The 26,208-nt window shown below is 44.8% G+C and overlaps 1 protein-coding gene across 2 annotated transcripts in view; it reads right to left on the reverse strand.

Annotated features, from left to right (window-relative positions):
- ACACB (acetyl-CoA carboxylase beta) overlaps positions 1-26,208 on the reverse strand; it is a 117,506-nt gene that overhangs the window by 18,323 nt on the left and 72,975 nt on the right. For both annotated transcript variants that reach the window (XM_063088084.1, XM_063088083.1), the window contains exons 22-37: positions 24,981-25,081; positions 23,342-23,430; positions 23,102-23,226; positions 19,637-19,750; positions 19,369-19,482; positions 18,701-18,790; positions 16,205-16,323; positions 12,998-13,135; positions 12,087-12,186; positions 11,890-11,997; positions 8,675-8,731; positions 8,387-8,428; positions 7,106-7,321; positions 5,506-5,661; positions 4,443-4,646; positions 3,020-3,175 (exon numbers count right to left, since the gene is read on the reverse strand). In XM_063088084.1, the coding sequence (XP_062944154.1) occupies positions 3,020-3,175; positions 4,443-4,646; positions 5,506-5,661; positions 7,106-7,321; positions 8,387-8,428; positions 8,675-8,731; positions 11,890-11,997; positions 12,087-12,186; positions 12,998-13,135; positions 16,205-16,323; positions 18,701-18,790; positions 19,369-19,482; positions 19,637-19,750; positions 23,102-23,226; positions 23,342-23,430; positions 24,981-25,081 (1,929 nt within the window). The remainder of the gene's footprint in view (positions 1-3,019; positions 3,176-4,442; positions 4,647-5,505; positions 5,662-7,105; positions 7,322-8,386; positions 8,429-8,674; positions 8,732-11,889; positions 11,998-12,086; positions 12,187-12,997; positions 13,136-16,204; positions 16,324-18,700; positions 18,791-19,368; positions 19,483-19,636; positions 19,751-23,101; positions 23,227-23,341; positions 23,431-24,980; positions 25,082-26,208) is intronic.

A 26,208-nucleotide genomic window follows, 5' to 3' on the forward strand; every position in this document is an offset into this window, starting at 1 on the left:
GTTCTCTCTTTTTAAATCATGAAATATTTAAAGCATTTTTTTTTTAAATGTAGAATAATAAACACCCTGGCACCCATCCAGTGGCTTTGTCAAATCTCAATTTTTCTGTAGTTGCTTAGAATTCTTTAAGGAAAGAAAGATGTGGTGTACCCCTCTCTATACCATCCCCCTCCCGCCTGCCCTCTCCAGCCCCCAAGTAACCATTACTCTGAAGTTAGTGTCTACCACTCCCACTTGTGCTTCTATGTTTTTACTTCATCATATGTGCGCACACTGAAAACATGTAGTGTTGCACAACAAACTTTACATAAGTGATATCACACTGAACACATCCTTGTGCAACTTACTTTTTCTGCTCCCCGTTATGTTTGAGAGATTTATACATACTGATAAATTTAGCTCTGGTTATTTCATTATCCTTGCTGTTCAGTTTTCCATGATGCAAATATATCACAATTTATTTATTCGTAGCCTATTTAGGAACATTTAAGGTTGTTTCCTGTTCTACAGTATTACCAATAATGCTGTAATGAACACTCCGTCTCATAAACATGGGTGAGAGTTTCACCAGATATACATATATATCTAAGAGTGAAATTGCTGGGTTATTAGGGAATGTGAAGGTTCAACTTTACTTGATATTATCAAATCACTCGCAAATATTCTGAACCTCTTTACAAGCCCAGTAGAATGTATAAAGCCTCCTTTGCTCCATATATTGTCCAATATTTGGTTTTGTCACATTTTTAAATGTCTACCCTTCTGCTGGGTGTGAAATTGTATTGTGGTACTGATCTGTTTTAATTTGTTTATTAAACATGTGAGTTTCTTTTTTTGTAAGCTTCTTGTTTATAACTCCTGCCCAAATTTTGTAGTTTTGCCTTTTTTCTTTCTAGTTGGTTTATAAGCATTCTGTAGATCATCTAGTTCTAATCCCTTGCTAGTAACAAGCACTAAAACCTATTCTCCCAAGTGGGGGCTTGTTTTTTCTCTTTTTTTGTTGTTCTTTTATTGCATTGACCAGGGACTCCGGTAAAAAATGTATAATAAAATTGGTGATAATGAATATTTCTGTCCTGTATCTGTGTTTAAAGAGAATATCACTGACATTTTACCATTAGTTACTATTAATTTTAGGTTGATATTTTTTATCAAGATAACAAATTCCCTTGTAATCCTAGTTTATTAAAATCTTTTCTTATGAACAGATGTTGTCTTGTCAAATACTATTTTTGCACATTTTTAGAAGTTTAAGTTTTTTTCTTAATCTGTTGTTAGTACGGTAATTTACATGAATAGACTTCCTAATATCAAATCATATAAGCAGTCACAGGATAAAACCTATTTGGTCTATTTTTTTTTACATCACTGCTGGATTTCATTTGCCAATATTTTGTTTATGATTTTTGTGTCTGTGTTTATTAATGAGATAAAATTCCCCTTTCCTAATGTTCTCATATGGAATTAGTACTAGGGTAATAACAACCTGATAAAATGAGTTAAGAAACTTTCACTTTTTTCCTACTCTTTAAACAATTTGTATACAGAGGGAATTATCTATTTCTTGAAGGTCTGACAGAAGTTGATATAAAACCATCTGGGCTCAATTCTAGTGGGTTTTTAAAAAGTATTATAATTATTTAATGCTTATAATCTATTTAGATCAGATTTCCTCTTCTTCTTGAGTCAGTCTTGGTGAGATAATATTTATTTTGGAAATTCTCCACTTCATTTAAGTTTCCCAATGTATGGGTTGTCCATGGTATTCTGTTTCTTTATCTAAAAGAAAGAGGATAAATTTGTTCCTGATTTAGTCATGCATCTTCCTCTATAGTGAGGCAAAAGGATACAGACAATGATATCCTTAATCCTAAAAGTTTCCATTTAGTAAGCACCTACTAAATACTTTACATATATTTCTCCAAAAACTTTGCAAGGTAAGTACTATTATTATACTCATTTTACAGAAGAGGAAACTGAGGCCCAGAGAAGTAGAGGAACTTGCCCAGGGACAATATGAAGAAAGAGACAGGTCCAGGATTCAAGCCCAGGTCTGAGTGACTCTAAAGAGAAGCTTTTCCTGCTATTCTCCATCTCCTGTGCCTGAAGCAAAGCCACATTCAGGAACTGACACTTCCTGCTTATGGTAGAAGGTCCCTGACCTCTGTTTCACGAACATCATTCACAAAGCAATGGAGGGGTGCAAAGAGACACCCACATCACCAATGTCAGCATATTCAGTCTCCTTTAAAGGCTCTGCTATGCACAGAAAAATGGTTGAAGGAAACACACTAAAATGTTATTGCAGGCATCAATGATGGGTAGACTACATATGGGTGAAATTTTACTTCTTTATTCCTAACTCTCTGAATTTGCTGATGTATACTTTAATAATCAGAGAAACATATCAAAATATTATGGCTTAAAAGCAGACTTAAAACTTCCTTAAAGGTAGTGACCCCTTTCTCATCCTCATGGTTTCTTTGGCCTTAGAGGACGCCTGGAAAGTAGCAGGTATTTAATAAATGAGCATTAAAAAGATCAGAAGGAGGGCCAAGCCCGTGGCGCACCCGGGAGAGTGCGGCGCTGAGAGCGCGGCGACGCTCCCGCTGCGGGTTCGGATCCTATATAGGAATGGCCGGTGCACTCACTGGCTGAGCGCCGGTCACGCAAAAGGCAAAAAAAAAGAAAGACCAGAAGGAAAGACACCAAAATATTAAGCCATTTGTCAATAGGATGCAGAACTATGAGTTCCTTTTTTCTTTTTCTTTTTAAAAAATATTCTCCTTTATTTTCCAAAGTTTCTATATCATATTACTTTTATTATCAGGATATAATGAGGTTTATTTTGGGAAAAATACTATGAAGTCATTCCTAACCTTAAGTTTTTTTTCTTCACGAAGACCTTGTTCTTTAACTGGGTCTTCAGAAGGGTAACTAAGGACAGTGGGGGGTCTGGTTTGGGTGGGGTCTGAGGGAGGACCCGGTGGCGGTGCCGCGTCTGTGCCTCAGGACTTGCCTGCCTGAACATTTCTGGGAAGTCATATATGTAGGTGGTTCCCAGGGACTGGGCCTGGAAGCGCTTGGCCTGAAGCAGATCCTTGGTGACGTATGGAGTATTGATCAGCATCCCGTGCTGAGGCCCTTGCTTGTTGCCAAAGGAGTGAAACATGATCTGGACCAGAAAGAAAGAAAAACAGCATGAGGGAGGCAGGTCTCAGAGGACCATGTTCCTCCCCAATTTATTTCTACCTAGTCTTGAAGAAAAATGTCGTGGGGGGGGGGGAGGCGAAGCGTGTCACATCGCATAACAATGAACACCTGAGATAGGTAAAATCCTCTTCACTACTGTGGGCAACTAGAACGAGAAGGGACAGCTCCAAAAATATAACGATTGTAGTACTACATACGCACACACACATACACACACGTACCCCCCAACAAGACTGCATGCAAACATGCAGAAATCGGAATAAAGTCTGTATGTGAGTTAATAGTACTATACCAAGTCCTAGTTCCTGTTTTGATAACATACTACTGTTAAGAAAAATGTTATCACTGGGGAAAGTTGGGTGAAGGAAACATGGGAACTCTCTGTAATATTTTTTTCTCTGTACTATTTTTGCAACTTTTTGAGAGTTTCGAGTCTTTAATTATTTCACAATAAAAAGTATATATATATATATATATAGATATATATACACACACACATACACACACACACACACACACACACACACACACAGAGTTGTCCCTCAGTATCTGAGGATTGGTTCCAGGAACCCTGCAGACACCAAAATCCACAGATGCTCAAGTCCCTTACTATATGTACTATCTACATATAACCTATGCACATCCTCCCATATACTTTAAATCATCTCTAGATTATTTATAATACATAATGCAATGTAAATTCTAGGTAAATAGTTGAAATGTATTGCTTAGGGAATATGACAAGAAAAAAGTCTGTACATGTTCAATTTTTAAAAAAATATTTTCAATCTACTGTTGATTGAATCCACAGATACAGAACCCACAGATATGGAGGGCTGACTGTATACATTTACACAAAAGTATATTTGATTCACTTTATAAAAGTCAGCTCTAAACCATGGATGGGGAAAACTTCTCTTTCTCTAAGTGAACCAATCTGATGGCTGCATTAGAATCAACTACAGTACCCCACATCTTATTCCAAATATGGCTGTAGAGTGGATTAAGCTTTGAAGGACTTGTGCTCCTTCCTAGGAGAATCAACAACCAGATTCAGAAGCTAACACGTTTATCATAACGTGGAGCTATTCATGGAACTCTGAGGGGCCACCCCAATCCTGCATGGCACTGCAAGGCAAGACAGCCACCGAATGTCATTTTTAATCTAGTCTGATGCCCCGAGCAGCCTGCCTCTGCTCTTCAAGCCCCCTGGCCCAGCCCAGCCTCACGTTTCCAGATCTGGGGTCGGTCACTTCTTTGTAGAGGCTGATGTCCAGGTAGTAGCCTGACTCGTTGGTGATGAACAAGCGGATGGGAACAGCACTGCCGGAGGTGGTCTGGCGAATGTTGATCTTGACCTCAGCCTGCAGCACGCGGAGTTTCCACAACCGGCTGCCATAGCGCATAACCATGGAGCGTACAGACTCCTCGATCTGCCCCAAAACACGGCAGTTCCAGTTTCAGGGATCACTCCACACACACTTACAACAGCACTGATAATAATGAGATGATGAGATATACTGAACGCAAAATACCTGGGACATAGTATGCATCTAACAAAAACGATTAGCTAATAACAACCAAGGGTATCTTGCTAAAGCATCTAAAATTCATTGTTTCATTTTGCCCTCATAAGAATTCAGAGAGGCAGGCATTTTTATCTCCCACTGGCAGATGAGGAAACTGAGGTTGGCAAGCGACTCCTACATTACATTGACTTTATATCCATCGTGTATCACAAGCCTATGCGTAGCTTTCTTCTGGAGCTGAATGGACTGGTGCAATCAGGGCAAGCATGGGCCCTCTCCTCTGCACCCCGCAGATGCCATGCTGATGTACTGGGATGTCTTACATCCCAGAATCACAATCAAGGAAATCTGCCTGCTCATGAAGAACCAGCTGTTGGAGAACGTGCACAGCCACAGACCTCAGGTTCTCGTTCCCATCACCCACCCACAAGCAGTCCCAACAGAGCCTGCAACCAGGGAGAGGACGAAATTTTGTTTTGCTAGACAATTGTGTACCCTTGTCATCCTTAAAGTGAGGCATGACCATGCAAGATGAACCTCAAAACAGGGACAGTCCTAAGGGCTGTGGCTAAAATACAGCTTTAAAATTGAACACGGAAGGCTTATTCTCTTGCAGTAACCAAGGCTCAAACACACACGGATTCATCCTGGAACCCGGGTCTTGAGTGGCAGGAGACAACACCCCAAAGGAGAGGGCACAAAGAGCCTTAGATCCCAGTGAGGTGGATCCCAGAACGTGGTAAGAGCCCCCCAGAGGTGCGACCTTGGAGGGGTCCATGATGACTGTGGGCACGAAGTTAAGGAAGATGTGGTTGCAGTCGGTGCGCACACTGGTGTTGTTGAACGCCACCTCCAACTCATCCATGGCCTCTAGGAGCAGTCGCTCACCCTCGTTCTGCAGGTACTCGAAGGAGGCTTCCTGCCAAAGTTGGTGGGGGGAGGGTGGCTGCTAAGGCAAGGGGCACTGGGCAGCTCTCAGCTGGCCAGAAACCCAGCCTGGGAAAGGCAGAGGAAGACAACATTCTCCTCATCCAAAAAATGTTCCAGGCTGGAATGGCACAGCCCTGCCTCCAGAGGGGAAGGGATGGCAAACATGCCTAGTGTATTGACCAGGCCTTTTATTTTCTGTATCTCACGCTTTGACCTCTGGGCCTTGCTAACCCTGGAGGAACTGCCCCTCCCAGGACTAGCCAAGTCCCAGAAGTAGTCAGCAGCACACCTGTGTGTGTGCTTTTCAAATGCAAACCAGCCAGTCCTGAGCCCATGCCAAACCACCTCCTGTATCAGGTTTTCATACCCCCTGAGCTACCGTCCACCTGCCCTAATCACCTAGGGCCAGACACCAGACAACTAGGGACAGCCCCTATGCCCCAGAGCATGCTGAAAGTATTTACACTAGCCAACCTTAAGCCTGTTCACCTTGCCTTGTCAGTTTCTTCCTGCAGAAACCACAGTAAAGGATCCTGCCCCCATTTTCCCCTCCCTCCCTCTGCTGCCTGGGCAACCTGGCACTTCCCTGTGTGGCCCCATGGCTTAGTGAGTCCCTTCTTCTTGGGAACTGTGAGTAACAAACTATCTTTTCAATGGCCATCGGCTCCTAATCTGTTGGCCTCACCGTACCTAAATAATAATACAACCTATTGAAACATCTAGTTGACTGAGGTAGCAAAACACAGAGATTAGCTTAATATCCATCGATATGGGATTAGTGAAAAACATTACACACACATGGTATATCCATGCCAGGAAATAGCATGTGGTAGACCATTCCTCATTAACACGGAAACAGGTCTACAAAAGTAACTAACCAGTGGACAAACACTAGTCTTCAAATGATCTGTCCACCCTACGCTCTTATCTGCAACATTATACTTACAACTCTAGGTTGTAGGGGTAGAATTATGTCTACAAAGGGTCACCCATAGGGCTGGCCCCTCAGTGGCAGGATTCTGGGTCCTTTCACTTGATTTTTAAAAATAGTTTTCAGTATTGTTTGAAATTTTCACAATATAAACATGGATTACTTTTCTAAATGCAGGAAACAATGAAAAATGATCACTTAATCAGCATATATGAGAAATTCCCTTAACCAGTATCTTTCTGTCCTCTCAATTCTCTTATTTCATGCAGAGAGATCCACATAAGAAACTGATCCAGCCGGGACACGATAATGGGTCACTTCACTGTCTGCCTCCAGCCCTAGAATGGAGCATCACAAGGGTAGTGCTGCATGTGCCCACTGCATCCTCCAATACCCAGCATGCAGCCCAGGGCCCAGCACTGAGGAGGAACTTGAGGAAGAGAGAGCCAGGGCACAGAGGACAAGCTGAGAGGGAGAAAGCAACGCCCCCACAACATCTTACTTTTGTAATCAGGTCTGAGTGCCTGAGGATGGCGCGGATGAAGAACCTGTGGTCTGTCACTTCTGTCCCTTCCTTCACCTTGGCAGCACCCAGGTAAAGATGCATCTTGTGGTTGGCACAGGGCACAGCGGTCAGGTCAAAGTTACGCATCCGGCTAAGCTCCAGCTGGAAGGCCAGGGCAGGCTCCAAATGACGGTAAATGCGATCTTCTGCAAACTGCAGGGCGATCAGAGAGAGAAGACAGAAACACACATATGTACACACACACAGACATACACATACATACACACACACAAAATTTGCCACTGGAGCTGCATGCCTGCTTGGTCCATGACCTATTCTGCAGACACCCGGAGTTCACGTGTTTACCACTCAGGAATGTAACATTCATTGTGTCACCTAATTGTGAGCAACCCCCAGGGCTCAAGAGATTTGGAGTTTTGCTAAGATCCTAGAACCACAGGCATTGCAATACTGGTGTGCTGGGGTGCACCTCTCAGCTTGTGGGTGGGCCTAGCTAGTCCCCAGCACCTGCCAGCATGACTATTCTCTGTCACAGCATGTAGTAATTCTCAAGAAGTCACTAACCCCTGGTTTCTTTGTGGAAACTTGTCCCCCAAAAGAAGCAATTGACAGTGTTGGAGACCAAAATAGAGAGAAAATGAAGAACCTTAAAAAAAATGGATCTTAGCTGGAAAAGTCAGGCTTTGGATAAATTAAAATACAAAATGATGAATTTGGAAGAGTCTCGAATCTGTGTTGGGAAAAAGCCCATCTGTTCTAGAATAGGGGTATAGGGATCAGCTAATTTTTCTTAAAGGACCAGAGAGCAAATGTTTTAGGCTGACAGACCATATGGTCTCTATCACAATTACTCAATTCTGCTATTGTACAGCAAAAAGCATGGTAGACAATACGTAATCAAGTGGGTATGGCTGTGTTCTGATAAAACTTTACTCATAAAAACAGGCAGCTGGCCTGCAAGTCATAGTTTGCCAACCACTGCTCTAAAAGAGGAGGCGGGTACACCTGCAAGAACAAAAATGATCCAAGTGAGACAGATCTGTAGTGAGGCAGAAAGGATAGGATTCTCAAGGACTAAGCCCCACCAAGAAAATTTGGGGCTCTTACTGGAAATACAGTTCCAGAGGAAGGCTGGCGTGTACACTAAAGTTGCCACATTCTAGGATACGGGGATGCCTTAAGGACTAGGGACAATATTCTACAAGAATATCAAAAATGCCAGAGTAGAGCGAACAATAACATTGTTTTTGGTCATACCTGATCTCTTGCTCTGAATGTGAAAAACTTGGGAAATTCTTTCTGCAAAAAGAAATCCATACAAAAGACAATTAAATCAAGCAAGACTCAGACATATTTGTGTACTTATTTTGTGATTATTAATGTTAACCCAGTCTGGTTCTAGCATAAATCATTTGGAAAGTATTCTCTTTTCTAGTGATTGATCCCTTCCATCCCAAGTATTACAGAGTAAATATCAAATAAATGGCACTGAGGCTTGAAAAAAAGAAAAAAAAAACTCATAGATGAACTGACAATTGGACTGACCTCTTGTGCAATCAAGAATGTGATTCTTCGGAGTCCATAATCCACAAGGATATTTTTCTGCATGAAAAACCAAAGACTCAGTGGAATATTATCTGGCTATAAAAAGGACTAAAGTGCTGATACATATTACTACATGAATGAACATTGCAAACATTGTGCTAAATAGAAGAAGCCAGACACAAAAGACCTCCTATTATATGATTCCACTTATAAGAAATGTCCAGAATAGGCAAATCTATAGAGACAGAAAGTAGATTGGTGGTTGCTAAAGACTGGGGTGGGGAGAGGGCTTTTAGGTTGAGAGACAAAAACAGGTAACTGTTAATGAGTGGCAATGAAAATATTCTAAATTGATTGTGGTTGTGGTTGCACAACTGTGAATATATTAAAAAGCATTAAATTGCACACTCTAAAAGGGTGAATTGTGTAGTATGTGAACTATATCTCTATAAAGGTGTTATAAATGAAGAAAACCAAAACATCAGGTTTTACACTGTAAATATATATAATGTGTATGTATCATTTACACCTCAATAAAGCTGGTGGGGGAAGGAGAAGACAAATTGAACAAGAAAGACCAAAACTGGAATACAAACTACGATTCCATTTGTACAAAATCCAAGAACAGACAAAACTAATCTATATTGCTAGAAATCAAGATACAGCCAGCTGTCTCTGGGGACCACAGTGAATGGAAGGGGGTACAAGAGGGCTTCTGGGGAGCCTGGAGTGTTTATTTCTTGATACAATGCTTGTTAAACACTTGGTTGTTCGCTGTGAAAATTCATCGAGTTATACACATTTATGATTCCGTGCACTTTTCCGTATGTCAGACTTCAAAAATTACCTAAGAAAAATACCGAACTGTTCTTAGTTGTTCCCTAAACAAAATAAATACTATGATATACAGTTTTATGGGGAAAGAAAAAAATACAGAAGACAAGAAAACAAGATTATTAATTTGTCAATATGGTAAGGAAAATTATTAGGGGATGCTACGGTTTGAGTGTGTCCCCCAAAATTCATGTGTTGGAAGTTTGGTCGCTGGTGGGGTGTTGTTGGGAGTTTGGGGCCTTTAAGAGGTGATCAGGTTGTTAAGAGAGATTAATGCTGCTCTCAGGGACTGGGTGAATCCTTGAGGGAGGGAGGGAGTTCCTGTTCTGGCTGGACTGAATTAGCTACTGTGAGAGCAGCTGTTACAAAGCAAAGCTGTCCCTCTTATTTTGCCCCTTTCGCCCCTGCCACTTCCCCTCTGCTTCTCTGCTTTGTCATGATGTAGCATGTGGCCCTCCCCAGAAGCCAGCCAGGTGCAACTGCCCAATCTCGGACTTCCCAGCCTCCAGAACTGTGCACCCAAATAAACCACTTTTCTTTATAAATCACCTAGTCTCAGGTATGTTATCATAGCAACAGAAAACAAACTAAAACAGAGAAAATGAATAGTCTTATCCTGCTTCATAAAGAGATAAATACACATACACAAAAGAACGTTTCAGTGGAAGGCAGGCTGGAAAGACAATGCACAAACTGCAAGGTGAAGAGGATTCCAGCAAGGGGAAATTAGCTTGATTATTGGTACCCGACTAAGGATTTGTATATGTGCGTGCATGAGCATGTCACTGTGTGTATATGAACCGCATATGTGTGTACAAATGTATGCATACATGTATGCTTACTGTAAAAAATTTTAAATAATGTAGAATTCTATAACATAAAGAGTTTTCCTTTCCCTCAGTAGGTTTACATCCTTATTCTCCTCTCTTCAGTATGATATATACATGTTATACATACACACATACATATTATATATACACATTTTATATATAATATATGTGTATGTTTATATGTACAGCAACATATACATTTCTCTCATATCACATGGATATCCCCCCAGGTCTTGAGCTTCATTTGTCTGCAGGGCAAACTCCCAACCAGTTCGAATGTCGCCTTATCTGCACTGGGGTGTGCCAAACTGAAAACCCAGTAACTATGTCAGCTCCATCAAAAAGAAATCGGCTGGATGGAAATACACCAATACTTTCACAGTGGCTGCCTTGGAGGATGGGGCTATGAGTTTTCTTTCAAAACCCTCTTTCTGATTTGTCTACACCTTAAACATTTTCCACAGTGAACATCATTATGTTGTTGATTAATCAAGAAAAGGCTAAACACAAGTATATCCATAAAAAAAAAAAAAGTCCCTAAGTTTTCATGGCATTTCCCATGACTCGGCATCATTCACCCAGCATCTCCTGCCCAAGAAGCACAGGCCAGGCCGTCTGAGGGACACCAAGTCAGATAGAGGTAAGAGTGTCCCTTCTACCAAGACAATATGGGAAATAAAACACATATACAGATGAACAGACTAAAAGCAGCAACTGAAAATTCCCCAGTGTTCTAAGTTGAGACCAAGTCAGGAGGGGAAAGAATAGCCAGACAGCAGAGTTGATTACTTTATGAGCTAAGAATCTCGGCATCTCATTTTACAGATTGGGAAACTGGAGGGTCAGAGAGGTGAAGTAACCTGCCCTAGGTCACACAGGTGATGAAATCATACCTGCCTGGTCAGCACCCTCTGATTCTATAACTCACACTCACTATGCTGCTCCACATCTGTCTGCAGCTGGGGCCCTTGAACATAGATAATAGCCGTTCCTACTGCCAGGGTGTGAATGGATGCTGGCGATGGCCACCACATGCTTACAAAAGCATCCTGCAGTTATTTGCATACTCGATCATTAACGTTAAGTGGCTGTTTTAAAATTGTGAGTTTCTGGGTTATCTCAACAAAAATATTCCCTCCCAAACCCCCAGACTATTTATTGAGTGTATTCTCTGTGCTTGTGACAGGCTAAGTAGTGTATATACTTTGTCATTTATTTATTTTATTTTTTTTTAGTGGCTAGCTATATGGGGATCCGAACCTGTATACACTGTCATTTAGTCATTGCAATACCCTGGGAGAGAGAAATGTTGTCCCCATGTTAATGGTGAAGAAGCCAAGGTTCTGCCATGTCCAGCCACCAATGCCCAAGGTCACCAGCCACAAGGAGTAGCAGAGCTAGGATGAGAAGCCAGGTCTGTGGCTCTGAAGCATGTGGCAAGACTGCCTCCCTAACGCCACTCAGGTTCATGGGACACCTCGCCAGGACCAGCCCCTCCTCATTCTCCAGGTACTCCTGCACCCTCAAAACCAAAGGCACACCTCAGAGTACCTTGGACTGTACGAACGTCCGGAAGATTGGCACCAGCGCATCGTCCTCCAGGTGGTCTGCACACTGGATGGCCACATTCAGAATGTGGATGGGCTCTTCTCTGAGGCTCTGAGAGAAAAACAAGGGCCGGGGGTAGAAGGGCTGGAGGCTGCAGCCCACCCCCTCCTGTGGGTTGCTCCCTGGGCTCAGATACTTACCTTATAGTCATCCTCAGAGTACAGGGAGGTGCGGGCCTTGCTGAAGAGGGGGGTGTCCCTGGGCACGTTGGCAAAGCAGGAGATGACTTCATCAAAGTTCCTGGGAGTGCAGGGCAGAGAGGGAGGGCTGAGGGGCCACATCTCACATCATGTAAGCCAAGCTTTTGAGCCAGGCAGATGGGAGCCCCACACCCTTCCTCTTTCCCAACCAACACCCTGACTTCATCCCACTGCTGTGCAGAGCTCATGTGGTTCCCTGTCTAGGTCCAAGGCACCCCTGATGGGATCTTTCCCAAAATGGAAGAATGAACCTGTATGATCTGTGATCAGAAATAGAGGAAAGGATTCCAGCAATTTGGGGCTTCAGCTGGGCTTGAGGTCAACTCCTGGCTCCCCTTTTTACTTGCTGGGAGGACCCTAGAAACCTCGTATCACCCCTGAGTCAAACGAGGGTAGTAAGAGTAATCACTACCCAAGCACACAGTAACAGGTTGAAAAAAGGCAGTAAGAGTAATAGTATTGATAGCTAACATTTACTGGGCATGTAATTTACATATTAATTACACTTGAAATATATCTTTTCACATATACCATCTCATTTAATTTTCATGGTGCCCCTATGAAGTAAGTCCTCCTACAATTCCCATTTTACAGAGGAGAAAATTAAGAGAGATTAAATAATTTGCTCAGTCTCAGTTAAAAGTACAGAGCTAGAATTCAAACACAGGCAAGGTGACATGTAGGCTCATGTGCTTGGCTGTGATGCTATTGTTACTCTGTTATTAACTTGCTGTGCCGTGCATCTGGGTCTCTCCCAACCACCCCGTGTGTCCAGTGAATGGGTGGGGGTCAGGTGAAGCCCACCCAGGCCCCTTGCTTGCGTGTTTGGAAGACTGGGCCACGCCGGGTACCTGGTGAAATCCTCAAATTTCCTGAAGGCCACCATGGCCCCCATGCGCTGGCACAGAGGAGAGAAGCCGCTGTCCATGAAGAGCTCCGTACTATGCCTCAGCAGGTCAGGGTTGGTGATGCTGATGGGCACAGCCATCCTGCAGTGTGACAACAAGAGGGGGATGAGGCAGCTGCTTGCAGATCCAACCCTAAGAGCTGCTCTCGCCCCTGAGGCTTCCAGAAAACAGACTAGGATTCAATTCAATTTCAAGCCTTCCCAAAGTGGGGCTTGAAATTGGGAGGGGACTGAGGTTGGGGACAGGGGCTGATAGATCTCATCTGAGTCTTCAGGACCTGGGGTAAAAGGAAGAGCTCAACAAGTGAATGAATGAGTGAATGAATGATGTATGCCCGCAAGTAAGTCCAGTCCCAACAAAGTACCGAGGTGAATCCAAAGTGGCAAACTTAGCCACACAGAGAATGAACACTCCCAGTGTCAATTTCTCCTGGAGAGCCCCATCCATGGGCAGCTGGTGAGGGGGGGCTGGCATAGCCCTGAGCGACATCCCAGGCCTCTGCTCCCCAATTCCTCCCCCCCCCATCAAACTTGCTCTTGGGACAAAGTCAGCAGCTTTTTGGAGTTTAGACGGCTACTGTTCCCAGGACTGGCTGCTCACCAGGAGCAAGCCCAAACAGGTCACCTGCGGTTGTCAGAATCAGTCCCTGGAATCAGGTATAGGAGGATTTATCAGAAGGTACACAGAAAAGAGCAGCCCTGAGACTGCTCTTCTTAGAAAGGAGAACTGCTGGCAAGGTTGGCCCTTGGCTAGCATTCGAGAACTTGAATTTGGGGAGGATTCCCACCACTCCCTAACAATAAGGGTGGCCCACTGTGCCTACACTGTATAAACAATGTGGTTTATGTGGAACAGCTGCTTTCTTCTGAGAGCCCAGGGTTTTGGTGCTAGGCAGAGGGTGCCTATGTGAGCAATAAAAACTCCGGGTGCCGAAGTCTCTAAGAAGCCAATAGACACATTTCACATGTATTGTCACAACGCACTTGCTGGGGGAATTAAGCATGTCCTGTGTGAATCCATGGGGAGAGGCCCCTAGAAGCTTGTGCCTGGTATCCTTTGGACTTCACCCCAGGTGCCTCCTCCCTTTGCTAACTCTGCTTTGCATCCTCGCACTATGATTAAGTCACAGCCATGAGCATGACTAGACACTGGGTCCTCCCCGTGAGTCCTCCTAGCAAACCATCGAACCTGGGGATACTTGTGGGGACCCCCATCACAGGTGTGTTCATTCCTATTGGGTACCCCTGCAATCACAATCCAGGCCCTTTGCTCCTGGACAGCTAAATCCAGAGGTCACAAACTGGCATGGCAGCATGGCTGAATTTAGCCACGGGCTGACTTTGGTCCATGCAGCATTTTTAACATACTACTACACATGAATTAGCTGCCCATAGTGAGGCATTGAGGGATTTTAGATTTTTTAAACAAAATCTAGATTTCCTACATCTGCAGGAAAAACATGGAAAGGTCTGACCTTGACAGGCACTCTCCTGCAGGGCAGCAATGGATGGAGCTAGAACGGCAGCCCCTAGGGCAGGGGGCATACCCAGCTCCCACCCAGCTGTGCTCACAGCCCACTTGGGCATTGGAGTGAGTAACCCTGCCTGAGTCCTGGACAGCCCACACGAAGCCCCTGCTGACCACACCTCTGACCTTCCCTTGGGTCTTGGTGACCCAATTCACCATGCACCTGGCTCTACAGACACAGGTGTTGGGGCCAAGCCAGGCCGTCTTGGGTGGGGAGACTTCACTCCTCAAGGCCCTGCTTAGACAACAAAATCAAAATGCCTTACACCACATCTCCCAAAGTCCCCCAGTGATCCCAGACAGCATGCAGTCCTCTTTTCTGTCAGTGGGGTAAAATGTCACAATCCTTTTTTGGGGGGACATAAAAAGGATAAAAATAAATGGTAAATATGAAAGGAGGTGCCTCATGGGGAAGCCCTTCCGTCAATCCATCACAGAGCAGCACCTTCCTTCTTAAACCAATGGAAAGAGAAACATTTTTTAAAATTCCAAGAGACCAGAAAGATCTCTGCTTCAAGAAAGCATGAACCCTCTTGCCTATAGAGATCTGATCACCTGAACTCCCACATCATGATGGCACCGTTCTAGCCACAAGCAAAGCCTTGGGAACCGCCTCGAGAACCAGAAGGAGAGGAACGAGGGAGAGTGAATAAGAACAAGCACTTCGAATCCCAGGCAGACGTGAGCACCACTCTCTACCTGACCAGAATGGAGCTTCAGGCCCTGAAATAAGATTGATTAGAAAAGAGACCATGAGCGAGCACCGTGGACACATCAGATGTCCACAGGTGAGCACAGGTGGGATCCACTGAACAACGGTTTGGGACAGCAGACTACAGTGGACACGGACAGACCCACGGGCGTGCCCCTGGCTCAGAGGGCCCTTGAGTGCTGTTCCAAGAACTCTGAGGACAGAGAGCAACCTGCACTCAAATCCCTGCACCATGTGAATGAGCCGCTCAGCCCACGTTCAGTGAGGGCCCCAGGACTCTCATCTGCAAAAGGGGGATGAGAACACATTTTTGGCCAAAGATGTTGAGGGCTGAAAGCAACAGAGTGTGGCCTGTCAGAGCCTGGTCAAGGGCACAGCACTGGACAGCAATGACAGTATCAATCATAGTCATCACAGGCATCACTAACATTCAACAACTTTCTTCATGCCAGGCACTGTCCTAAGCGCTCTATGTGACCTATCTCATATACTCTTCACAATGGTCTAGGCAGCACTGTCCGTTGGAACGTTCTGCAATGATGGAATGTTCTAGAACTGCACTGTCCAATATGGCAGCCATGAGCCACATGGCTTCTGAGCACTTTAAATACAGCTGGTATGGCTGAGGAGCTGAAGTCTTTATTTCATTTTCATCTATTTTAATTTAAACAGGCACATGTACGTAGTGGCTACGGTACTGGACAGTGCAGGGGTGGGAGGTAGGCACTGGATTATCTCCATTTTACAGATGAGAATGGAGCGGTGGGGAGATTCCACGAAAGGAAGTTGTATCCCTGACATCTCCCCAGCAGCATTCCCAGACATGTTTGCTGAGCCCTTCCAGAGACAGCACCACAGTGTTCAGGGAGAAAAGAAACCGGGGCCATCCCCAGGTGTGTACCACTCCTTACCGGTTCGGGTGGGAGGACGGCAGCATAAACTGGAATTCCACCACGCACGTGCCGTCCGGGAGCTGCCGGTGCTGCAGGCTGTTTAACTCATAGGCGATGTAGCCCCGCCGCACGTAAACCTGATGAGGCAGAAAGCACGATGGACATTCTCTCAGAGGGCACACAGAGGATCCTCAAAGCCTGAGAAAACTCAGGCTGAAGGGATACCAGAAGTGACCTCTACAGGATCTCTAGGCAGCAGCAGATAAGAGCAAATTTGCTCACATTTCAGAATGCTACGAGTTACACAAATCCACTCTCTAAACTCTAAGGAGGGGTTGATAAACTTGTTCTGTAAAGGGCCAGACAGTAAATATTTTAGGTTTTGTGGGACATACTGTTTCTGTCGCAACTACTGATTCTGCTGTTACAGCACAGAAACAGCCACAGACAATACGTAAATGAATGGGTGTGGCTGTGTTCCAATAAAACTTTATTTACAAAAACAAGCAGTAGGCCAAATCCAGTCAATAGGCTGTAGTTTACTGACCCCTGCTTTAGAGCAGTGCTGTCCAATAGAAATGTAACACAATCCATGTGTGTGATTTTAAGTTTTGCAGCAGCCACTTAGAAAAAAGGTAACAGGTAAAAAGAATTTTAATAATATGTTTTATTTTACCCCCAATATTATCATTTCAACATGTAATCAGCATAAGAGATTGAGATACTGTGTATTCTTTTCTCCATACTGTCTTTGGAATCGAGTGTGTATTTTACCAGAGCACAGCTCAATTCAGATTAAGCTGCATTTCAAGTGCTCACTGATTACTGGCCAATGGCTGCCTTGCTGGACAGCACAGTTCTAGAGCTTGAACTCTGCAAGTTTTTCAACAGAACAGAAATGTGGGGATTGCCCAAAAAGGGTTACGTAGCAGGCCTAATTGCTATCCTTTGAAAGATCTGCTTCAAGGTTGGCTCTTGGCCAGCCCTGGGGAAGCTGGATTTGGGGAGGGTTCTCACCATTCCCTGATGAGAGGCCTAAAGTGTTCGTGCAAACAATGTGGTTTACGCTGAACGTCTACTTTCTGTCTCAGAGGTTAGAATTTGGTACATGCTAAGTAGAGGGTGTCCATGTGACCAGCCCCCACTAAAAGTCCTGAGCACCAACTCTCATAAGCTTCTGTCACATGTATTGTCACAACTCACTGCTGGAGGAATTAAGCCTGTCCTGTGTGACTCCACTGGGACAGGCCCCTGGAAGCACGTGCCTAGGTTTCCTCCAGACTTCACCCCTCGTGCCTTTTCCCTTTGCTGATTATGTCCTGCATCCTTGCACTGGGATAAATCATAGCTGTGAGTACAACTACATACTGAGTCCTGTGTGTTCTCCTAGCAAATCATCCAACCCAGGGGTGGTCTTAGGGACCCTTCATACATTTAGGGCAGAGACAGAACTTTATTGTCTCAAGAGGCTGAGTCAAAATCTTATGTTCACAATGCTCATCGTGGGTCATAAAGAAAAGGATGAGTCATGTTCAGTAAAATTGTCAGATAGTGATGCAATGTATAAAAGCATCCTAGAAAAATTCTAATAGATATAAATAGGATTTAGCACTTTAAAAAGTCACTACTGAAGAGGCCTATTGCGTCTCACCGTTGGAAACAGTGAAGTCAGAGAAGGATTCTTCCAGAGTTGAAACCTACAAAGAGGGTAAAAATGCAGGCCCAGGAGACCCCATGACTGTAACATGCTTACAGCCCAAAAGGGTCTCCATGAAGACCCAGTCAACCTTCTGGCATCCAGACAGGTAACCCACAGGGTCTAAAAGATGCAGAAGAGGTAGACGGGGCCACAGGGGACTGAGACTGTGAGCTGAGGGGGTGAAGAAATGAGGAAGCAATCCAGGGTAAGACAGCCATGTGAAAACACAAGACGTCATCTCCTGTTTTCTTCAGAGGATCCTAAAAGACCAAATTAAAAACCCTGATCTCCTGAAACTAACAAAACACCTGATAGCCCCTGAACTGTGGAAGACTGGAGCAGGGGCAAAACCACCTGGCTTTAATCTGGGTTTTGCTGCTGGTCACACCCTTCTCTGTCCCCTCACATGGGTGGTCACCTTAAGTCATCACTAGGCAACTTCCAGCTCTTGTAGTTCCAAGCAGAAAAGTCTTCCAAGGATATTTAATGCACCTGAATTGGAAAGTTTGGACGTGGTGCCTTGGACTCGGCTCTGGGGGTTTAGTATTGATCTGTGCCCTGCCTGGAGGAGGCTGGAATGACCCATGAGACAGCAGTGGTTTCCAGCATGGACTGTGGAATAAGACAGACCCGGTGTGAGTCCTGGTTCTGCCCTTCCTAGCTGTGTGACCGTGAGCAAGTCACTTTACCTCTCTGAGCCTCAGTTCCTTCCTCTATAAGACAGGCTAGGAAGGGCACCTGCCTTGTGGAGAGAATAAGATCACGTGTGTGGCAAGTTCAGTACTGTCGCTATGACATGGGCCTCTCCTGCTTACCTCCAAGGATGCCATGCACACGACCTTGTTGGCATGATAGAAGAATGTGGGCAGGACATCAAATATGGTCGTTTCTGAAAGGATTAATTTCTACAGCAAGTGGAAAGAAGAAAAAAGGGAAAGTAAATGAGAGCCAGTTTTGAGCACCAGTTGGACGAGTGAGGGAGGAGGGAACAGGGAGGAGAAGTTGGTCGTGTTCCTATTACTAAACGCAGCCAGTGTCCCCGGTGCACGGGGTTCCACCCCTTGTTCAATCAGGGAAGATCGGACAGAGAAGAAACCCTGGGATGCTGCTTCCAGGGCGAGGCTCCCAGTTTCAGATGCTGAGCCAGAGACAGGGCGGGGGGACTCGGAAGACGAAATCCTGAGTCGGCCAGGTGAGGGCTCACCACTTCTAAATATGCTCCATTGCTGCTGAATTTCTAAAATCGCACCTACCAGGTGAGCCCTCACTGCCTGTCCTACTGTCCATCCTGCAGGACTGGGTTCCATACTGTCCCCTTAGAGCCTCCCCAGATGCCCCCTGGACCAAACCATCTGTATTTGCAACTGTGCCCTGCCCCAGACTGCAAGCACCTCGAGGGCAAGGGGAGCCTCTTTCCCCTAAGTCCCCCTTCTGGGCCATGATGTGTGTTCTGTGGAAGGTGGAAGGAAGGAGCTGGCCTCACCTTGAGGTTTTCTGGGCAGAACTGGTGGCCGTACATGTCGATGGCAGACAGGAAAATGGACTCTACCTGGTTGTGCCGCAGCTCATAGGACGGGAGGTGGGAGGCGATCAGGACCTGCAGGGGACGGGACAGAGGGCCACGGTGAGCCGTCCTCACCCTGAAGAAGGACAGGAGAGGGACAGGAGACCGCAGCAGTAGGGCCATGCACGGTGGGGCCCTGAACATCCCGAGGACCACACACAGTGCAGACTGCGCTTCGTGACCTCACCTGTCTGGCTCTGAGGGCCACTTTGCAGTGCTCACTTTTGCTCAGCTGAGTGAGCTCATTGAGGATGGAGGTCAGCTCCTCCGACAGGGAAGGGTCTGGGCCACAGAGCTCATCCTTTGGGGGACAAAAACAGAATCCAAATGGCTTTTCTCCACCAGAGGGAAACATGCCAGCCCTTACCTCAGCCAGGAGGTGCAGCTGCCCCAGCAAACCAGACACCTGCTCAGCACCCTGAACACACCTGCCACAGCCTGAGATGCACACCCTTGCCACCTTCTACCACTCACCCTCCTCATTCATTCATTCACCCATTCATCCACCCCCAAACATGCCCTAAACACCTGGTAAGAAGAAGAGTACAATTAAGTCCCTGCCTGTATTACCATTAATAGCCAGCAATTATCAGGTGCTTACTATGTGCCCAGCAAACAGCTGGACCCTTTATGTACACTTCCTCAAATTCTTCTAGCCCTCTGAGGAGTTACTATCATGATCCCCATTTTACAGATGAGGAAACTGAGGCTCAAAAAGGCAACACACCTTGCCCCAAGGCCACCAAGCACATGCAAGGCAAAGCCGGATTCAAACACAGGCCTATTCTGTCCCTGAGGCCTCTTGCTCTTTCCCCTGTGCACTGCTGCCTGACTTAAGGGTATCACAGTTGCGGAGGAGAGGGACCTGGAGTTGAATCTTACAGGAGAGCAGGAGGAATGATGGTTATTGTGTGCTCCACTTTTCTCCACTTCTGAGCGAGGGACCTTTCTGCTGGAGGCCAGTGCTGTGTGCGACTCATCTTTGCATCTGCTCCTATGCCCTAAATGCAGAGGAGCTTGGGAATGGCTCAGAGCACATGCTCCCTAAATACCCACTGAAGACAGATCAATGAGTGCTGGAACGTGATGTTCCTGAGCAGCATGTCCCCACCTCCTGCATCAGCCAAGACTGTTGTCCAAGAAGTCACCAGATGGTGGGCCCATGAGTCATTTCTTCTACATGTGTTTTTGCATTTTCCCACTTATAATCATAATACACTGTTTTTATAAGCAGAAAAATGTTTAACATATTCATGTTTCATATACAAACACACAAGCATGTCAATGCTGAAGAAACTGAGTAGGAAACTATTCTAAATCTTCTCTCCCTCCCAAATTCTGATTTGCTTTGTATTATCAAATGATGGTGGCATTAGTCTCACCATGCCACTTGGCTTGTGGCTCCAAGGACAGGACAGCTCAGACACTGTCCAACGAGCAGGCTGGCAGTTTTCTAAGGGGTGGAAGACTCAAGAGAGGTTTGTGTGAACATTTTAAAAATCTGGCCACCACCTTCTACATACAAAAGTCCAAAATATCGTTTTTATGTGTTGTTAACTTGTGTGAGGTGGTCTCATCTCATATATTTCGGTTCATAGTATCATGTTTTGTTTTCTTAGTCACTAACAAAGTCCTATAACCACTGAATGATATTCAGAAACTAGGTCCCCTTAAAGCCACAAAAAAATTTTCATTGTAATCATTCAATTCCAAAGTATTTGCTGAAACCCCTAAGTACCAAATACAATCAAGTGCAAAGAACTCACTATTTTCTGACAAATGGAACCATTTAGAAAGCCAGAAGAATAACAAATCTTACACATAATCCCCAAACCACCTAGCACAACATTTTTAGTCTCCTTCACTAAGAAGCCCCAAGCAAGTTCTCTGAACTGGAGGTCATTCCACCATCTTCCCCAGCCTGTCCTCTGGTGTACATGATTTTTAGTAACTTCATGCCCACAAGACAGTGAATATATGCACAAAGAGTAATAAACACCAGAAAAATCCACAGATCTGACCCCCAGCCTTTCTCTGAATGGCGAGAGACTTTAATAGGTTATAGGCGCGCCTTGCTTTACAGACACAAACTCAAAAAACTCCATCCAAAGGAAGTGTGTTGAAAGGGTTATGTTATTTTAGCAATGGAATTTCCACAAAGTGTAGATATCACCTGGGGCATAAGTTACCAGTCCTGGCTGCACGCTGCAATCACTTGGGGAGTGCTCCCCGCAAAATTAATTTTAAAAAACTTCAAAATTGCAGAAGCATTGAAAATTAGTGTGTTGGAAAGCCCCATACCAATCACCTAGATTTGCCAACTGTTAAACTTTCACTGTATTATCCCATTTGATTTTTCTCTAATTAGCACACTTTTTTTGAAAGTCAGTTGCAGACACCATAATCGTTTTCACTTTTAGCATGTTATCTCCTTGAGAAAAAAGATATTCTCCCACCTAACTATAGAACCAATTTCCTTCCACCAAGGAAGTAGAACATTAAACCAATAATATTATCTAATATACAGTCCATGTTTAAGCTTCCCATTGGGGAAGCTTTCGAAAGTACTAATGATTGGGCCCCACCCCTAGAAACTCTGATCTAACTGACCTAGGCAGGCCTGGGCATTTGCATTTTTAAAAGACACCTTCCCCCATGCCCAGGTGATTCTCACACGAAGGTAGGATCAAAAGCTGCTGCATGAGGATATTTTAAAATGATTCTTTACAAAAATACCAACATTCATGAATACACCTTGTTAGGATGTTAACTATCCTATAAGCCCATGGGCCAAATTCAGCCCATTGCCTGTTTCTGTATATAAAGTTTTATAGAAACACAGCTATGCCCATTCACTGACATACTGTCTACAGCTGTTTTCAGGCTACAACAGAGCTGAGCAGTTGTAACAGAGGCTGTGTGGCCACAGCCGAAAATGTTTACTAACTGGTCCTTTACAGATAAAATTGCTGACCCCTTCCTGCTATAAGCCAAGTCCAAGTCTCTCCCACTCTGCTGATCCTCCATTTTCCAAGTCAGTCATCAGGGACATCAAGGAAATACTTCTTACGTTACAAAAGACTGCTCATGGTTATCGAATAGAAAGAGAAATAAGAATGTGGAAACTCCATGCTAGTCCAAAAAGGCAAAATGAAAGACCCACCACAAGACTTGGAATCTAATATCCCTTGACTAGTAGCTCATGACCCTAAAGCCATGGGTTCAAATCCTGACTCTGCACTTATATGCTGGGTGCCCTTGGACAAGTGGTTTCACATCTCTATGCTCTGCCAAAGGGAGATGAGAACAGTACCCACCTCCTAAGGTTGTTAAGAGAATTAAATGAGTTAATGTTTATTTGCAAAGCACTGCAAGAGTGCCTGGCACAGTCAGTGCTTTGTGAGTGTTAGTCATGATCTCCCCAGGGGCTGACAAATCCCATCCACTACCTGTTTTTATAAACAAAATTTTACTACTGGAGCACAGCCATGCCCAATGTTCTCTTACATTGTACCCAAGCACTGTCAAGTGGTCAGGACAGAGACCATACAACCTGCAAGTCTAAAATATTTACATACTGACCCTTTCTAGAAAAAGTCTGAGGACCCCCGACCCACCCGCATGCTGGGTGGAGGGCACCCTTCCTGCTTACGATCAGCATGATGACCAGCTGGTTCTTCTTGGCCACCTGTGCATGGGAGAAGATGCAGTCCAGCACCCGGGACATGTCTGGCTTAAACTGCTCCCGGAGGTTGATCACACACTTGTCGTAGTGGGCTACCAGGGGAGACAAAGACCACACGGGGTAAGGCCCAGCTTCTTCCCACTCCCCCTGCCCCATGGGCTTGGGCCTGTCACCAGTGCCCCCAGCGGTGGCAGTAGCATCTCTTGCCTTGTTGGAAATGGTGCTCAACCTGCAAATATCTTCTCAGGAGATCCAACACCACCGTTTTCATATAGCCACGGGTCCCGCTGCGGTATCTGGGGAGGAAGGGAAGGCCACCGTCAGTGTCACCTCCACTGCCTCATGCGCCTGAGTGCCTCAGCCAGGGCTTTTATGACTTTAAACAGGAGGAAACAGTAACAAAGTATCTGGAGGCTGTGCCCTCAAATCCTCAGGCCTGAGAGGGACATGGAGTTGGGTCATTTTCTCGAACTCTGCAGGTCAAAGACAGCTGTGACTTGTCCAATATCCCACATCAAACTGGAGGCCAGGTCGGGGCGGAACCCAAGCCTGAGTCTTGGCACAGTGCCTGCCTGGCCCCAGAGAGAAGGAAGGAAACTTAAGAGTTGGGATGCTGAAAGGGGTAGCCAATTTTATCAGACTTTAACGATTAAAAACAAGTTTTCAATTAACCATCCAATGTATCAAGACAGTTTTAAAAAGACTAACTAAAAGGTCCCTGTATGAATTTCACTTCCCTTCCGAAACAAAATTTTAACCTGGATGTTCCCCCAAACATTTCCTCTTGTAAAATATTTCTGAACACAGGGAATCGAGTTCTTAGGAGATGGGACACTGAGTTTTAGGGAAGTAGAAACCAGCTGAACCTCAGCATCACCAAATGACATCAAAACAGAACAAGAGACTAACACTCACTAACCCAAATGTGATTTTAACACACACACCCACACACACACACACACACACATACACACACACACACGCATGCACACGACAGGACAGAGCTTTGATATTTATGTACAGCACACAAAAATGTGCTAGGAAATTCGATTAAATTATCATTTGTTCATTTCTGCTAGGTGTGTCTCTGAAGCTTATAGGATAGGTTTAAGGTTAGCAGTTAAAGTTTTGGAGGAAGGACTCGCCTCCTAGCCCGTGGCTGTGAAATTTTCACTTTGTGGGGAATCCACACTAAATCTCTTTCATCAGCTGCAATCCTGTATTGTCAATATGAGTCCACATTAACCAGGAACTCCTTGAAGAGTCCCAAATTCTGGGCACCTATGATAGTTTCTGGCACATTGAAAACATGCACTGAATTGATTGGTTCAAATCTGAGAATGCTTCAATTCTGTCTTTCTAAGCAAAGTTTTCTTGCTAGGTGGATTTTTCATAAAAATGGCAAAAAATCTTATCATCATCAGAATAGTTCCCTGCTCAATAACTGCTTGATATAAAATACAAACTATTCATCAACTTTCTTTTGCAATAATCCCCCAAACCACAATAACATCATCTGTATAGTCTTTTATGCTACATAAAGCCATTTCGTCCCATTGCCTCATAATCCAAGCTATCACCTAGTGAGTAGTCACTATGTGTCAGCACTTTACAAAAATTAATCCATTTATAATTCCAAATGACTTATCCTGTGAAGTGTTTTTATTCCCATTTTACCAGCTTGCAAACTGAGATCCACAGAAGTGCCTTGCCCCGGGTTCTGCTGTTAGTAATGGCAGTGCCAGGACCGTAAGGCACTTTCTCTCAGTTCCAGAGTGCCACCCCGGTGCAATGCATGCGACGACTCAGCATAACAACCGCACCCCACACAGGGCCCAGGATTCACCTCTGGACCAGCTGCACAATGCTCTGGGTGTTCATGAAGAAGACCTCTCGGTCGGCCTTGCGCTGCAGGGTGGCCGCATGGCAATCCAGGATGGTGGCTATCTGATGGGGAAACAAGACAGGTCTGACCATGGACAACCCCGTGATCCAGCCATGACACAGTAGCCACCTGAAGGACCCACCCCAGTCTCCCAGGAAGGTCCCATCTGAGCCTCATTCAAAGACTGAAAATTCCAGCCTTGAAGCCATCCGGCCACCCTGAATCAGCCCAGTTCATGCCCCTCAACAAATTGCTGGTGGAATTTATTCAAGGGCTCAGAATGACAACAATCACATAAAGAGACACACACATTGAGATTGTACCTCTCTGCAGATATGACCGCTATGGGGCAAGAGAAGGAAACGTCAACCCTAGCAAAAATGAGGGTGCTGGGTGCGGAGGGGTCCTGTTTCTATAATTAGATTAAATGTCATTGATAATTGCTTTTAGCAACTAAAATATTTTTAAAGGAAAAAAACCTGCACCAATGACAAATTCCTGAAAGTTGCAAACATGTATTTATCTCAACTGGGGTCCTCTAAAGTTTTCTTTTTGTTATTTTTGAAATATAACTCACATACCGCAATATTCCACCACCACCTTCTTTAAAGTATATGTTCAGTGGTATATTCACAGTTATGCAGCCATCACCACTATTTAATTGTAGATAGTTTTCATCACCCCCAAAAGAAACCTGGTACCGATTAGCAGCTACCCCCCAGTTCCCCACCCCCATCCCCTGGCAACCACTGATCTATTTTCTTTCTCCATGAACTTCCCAGTCATGGACATTTCATACAAATGCAATCATGCAACATGCGGCCTTTTGCAGCTGGCTTCTTAGCATAACAGGTGCATCCATGTGGTAGCATAAATCAGTACTTCACTGCTTTTTATGGCTGAATAATATTCCAACTTCCACAGAGTTGTTGACCTCTGGGAATGATCTGACCTACACTGACTGCTAGCTTCCCTAATCACTAATATATGGGGAATGACGACAGAGGAAAGCCCTTCCAACCAGACAGAAGGGTTTTTCCAAATGCAAATTCCCTTTACAATGCCCTACAAAAGCAACAACAACAAAAGTGAACAACGCAGGGCCAATGTAGAATTAATAGAGATATTTTATACCATCTTGGAGTGTTTCCATTCTTCAAATATATTGTATGGACACAGGACCCAAGAC

Source organism: Cynocephalus volans, chromosome 2, assembly GCF_027409185.1.
Source record: "Cynocephalus volans isolate mCynVol1 chromosome 2, mCynVol1.pri, whole genome shotgun sequence".
Classification (NCBI taxonomy): domain Eukaryota; kingdom Metazoa; phylum Chordata; class Mammalia; order Dermoptera; family Cynocephalidae; genus Cynocephalus; species Cynocephalus volans.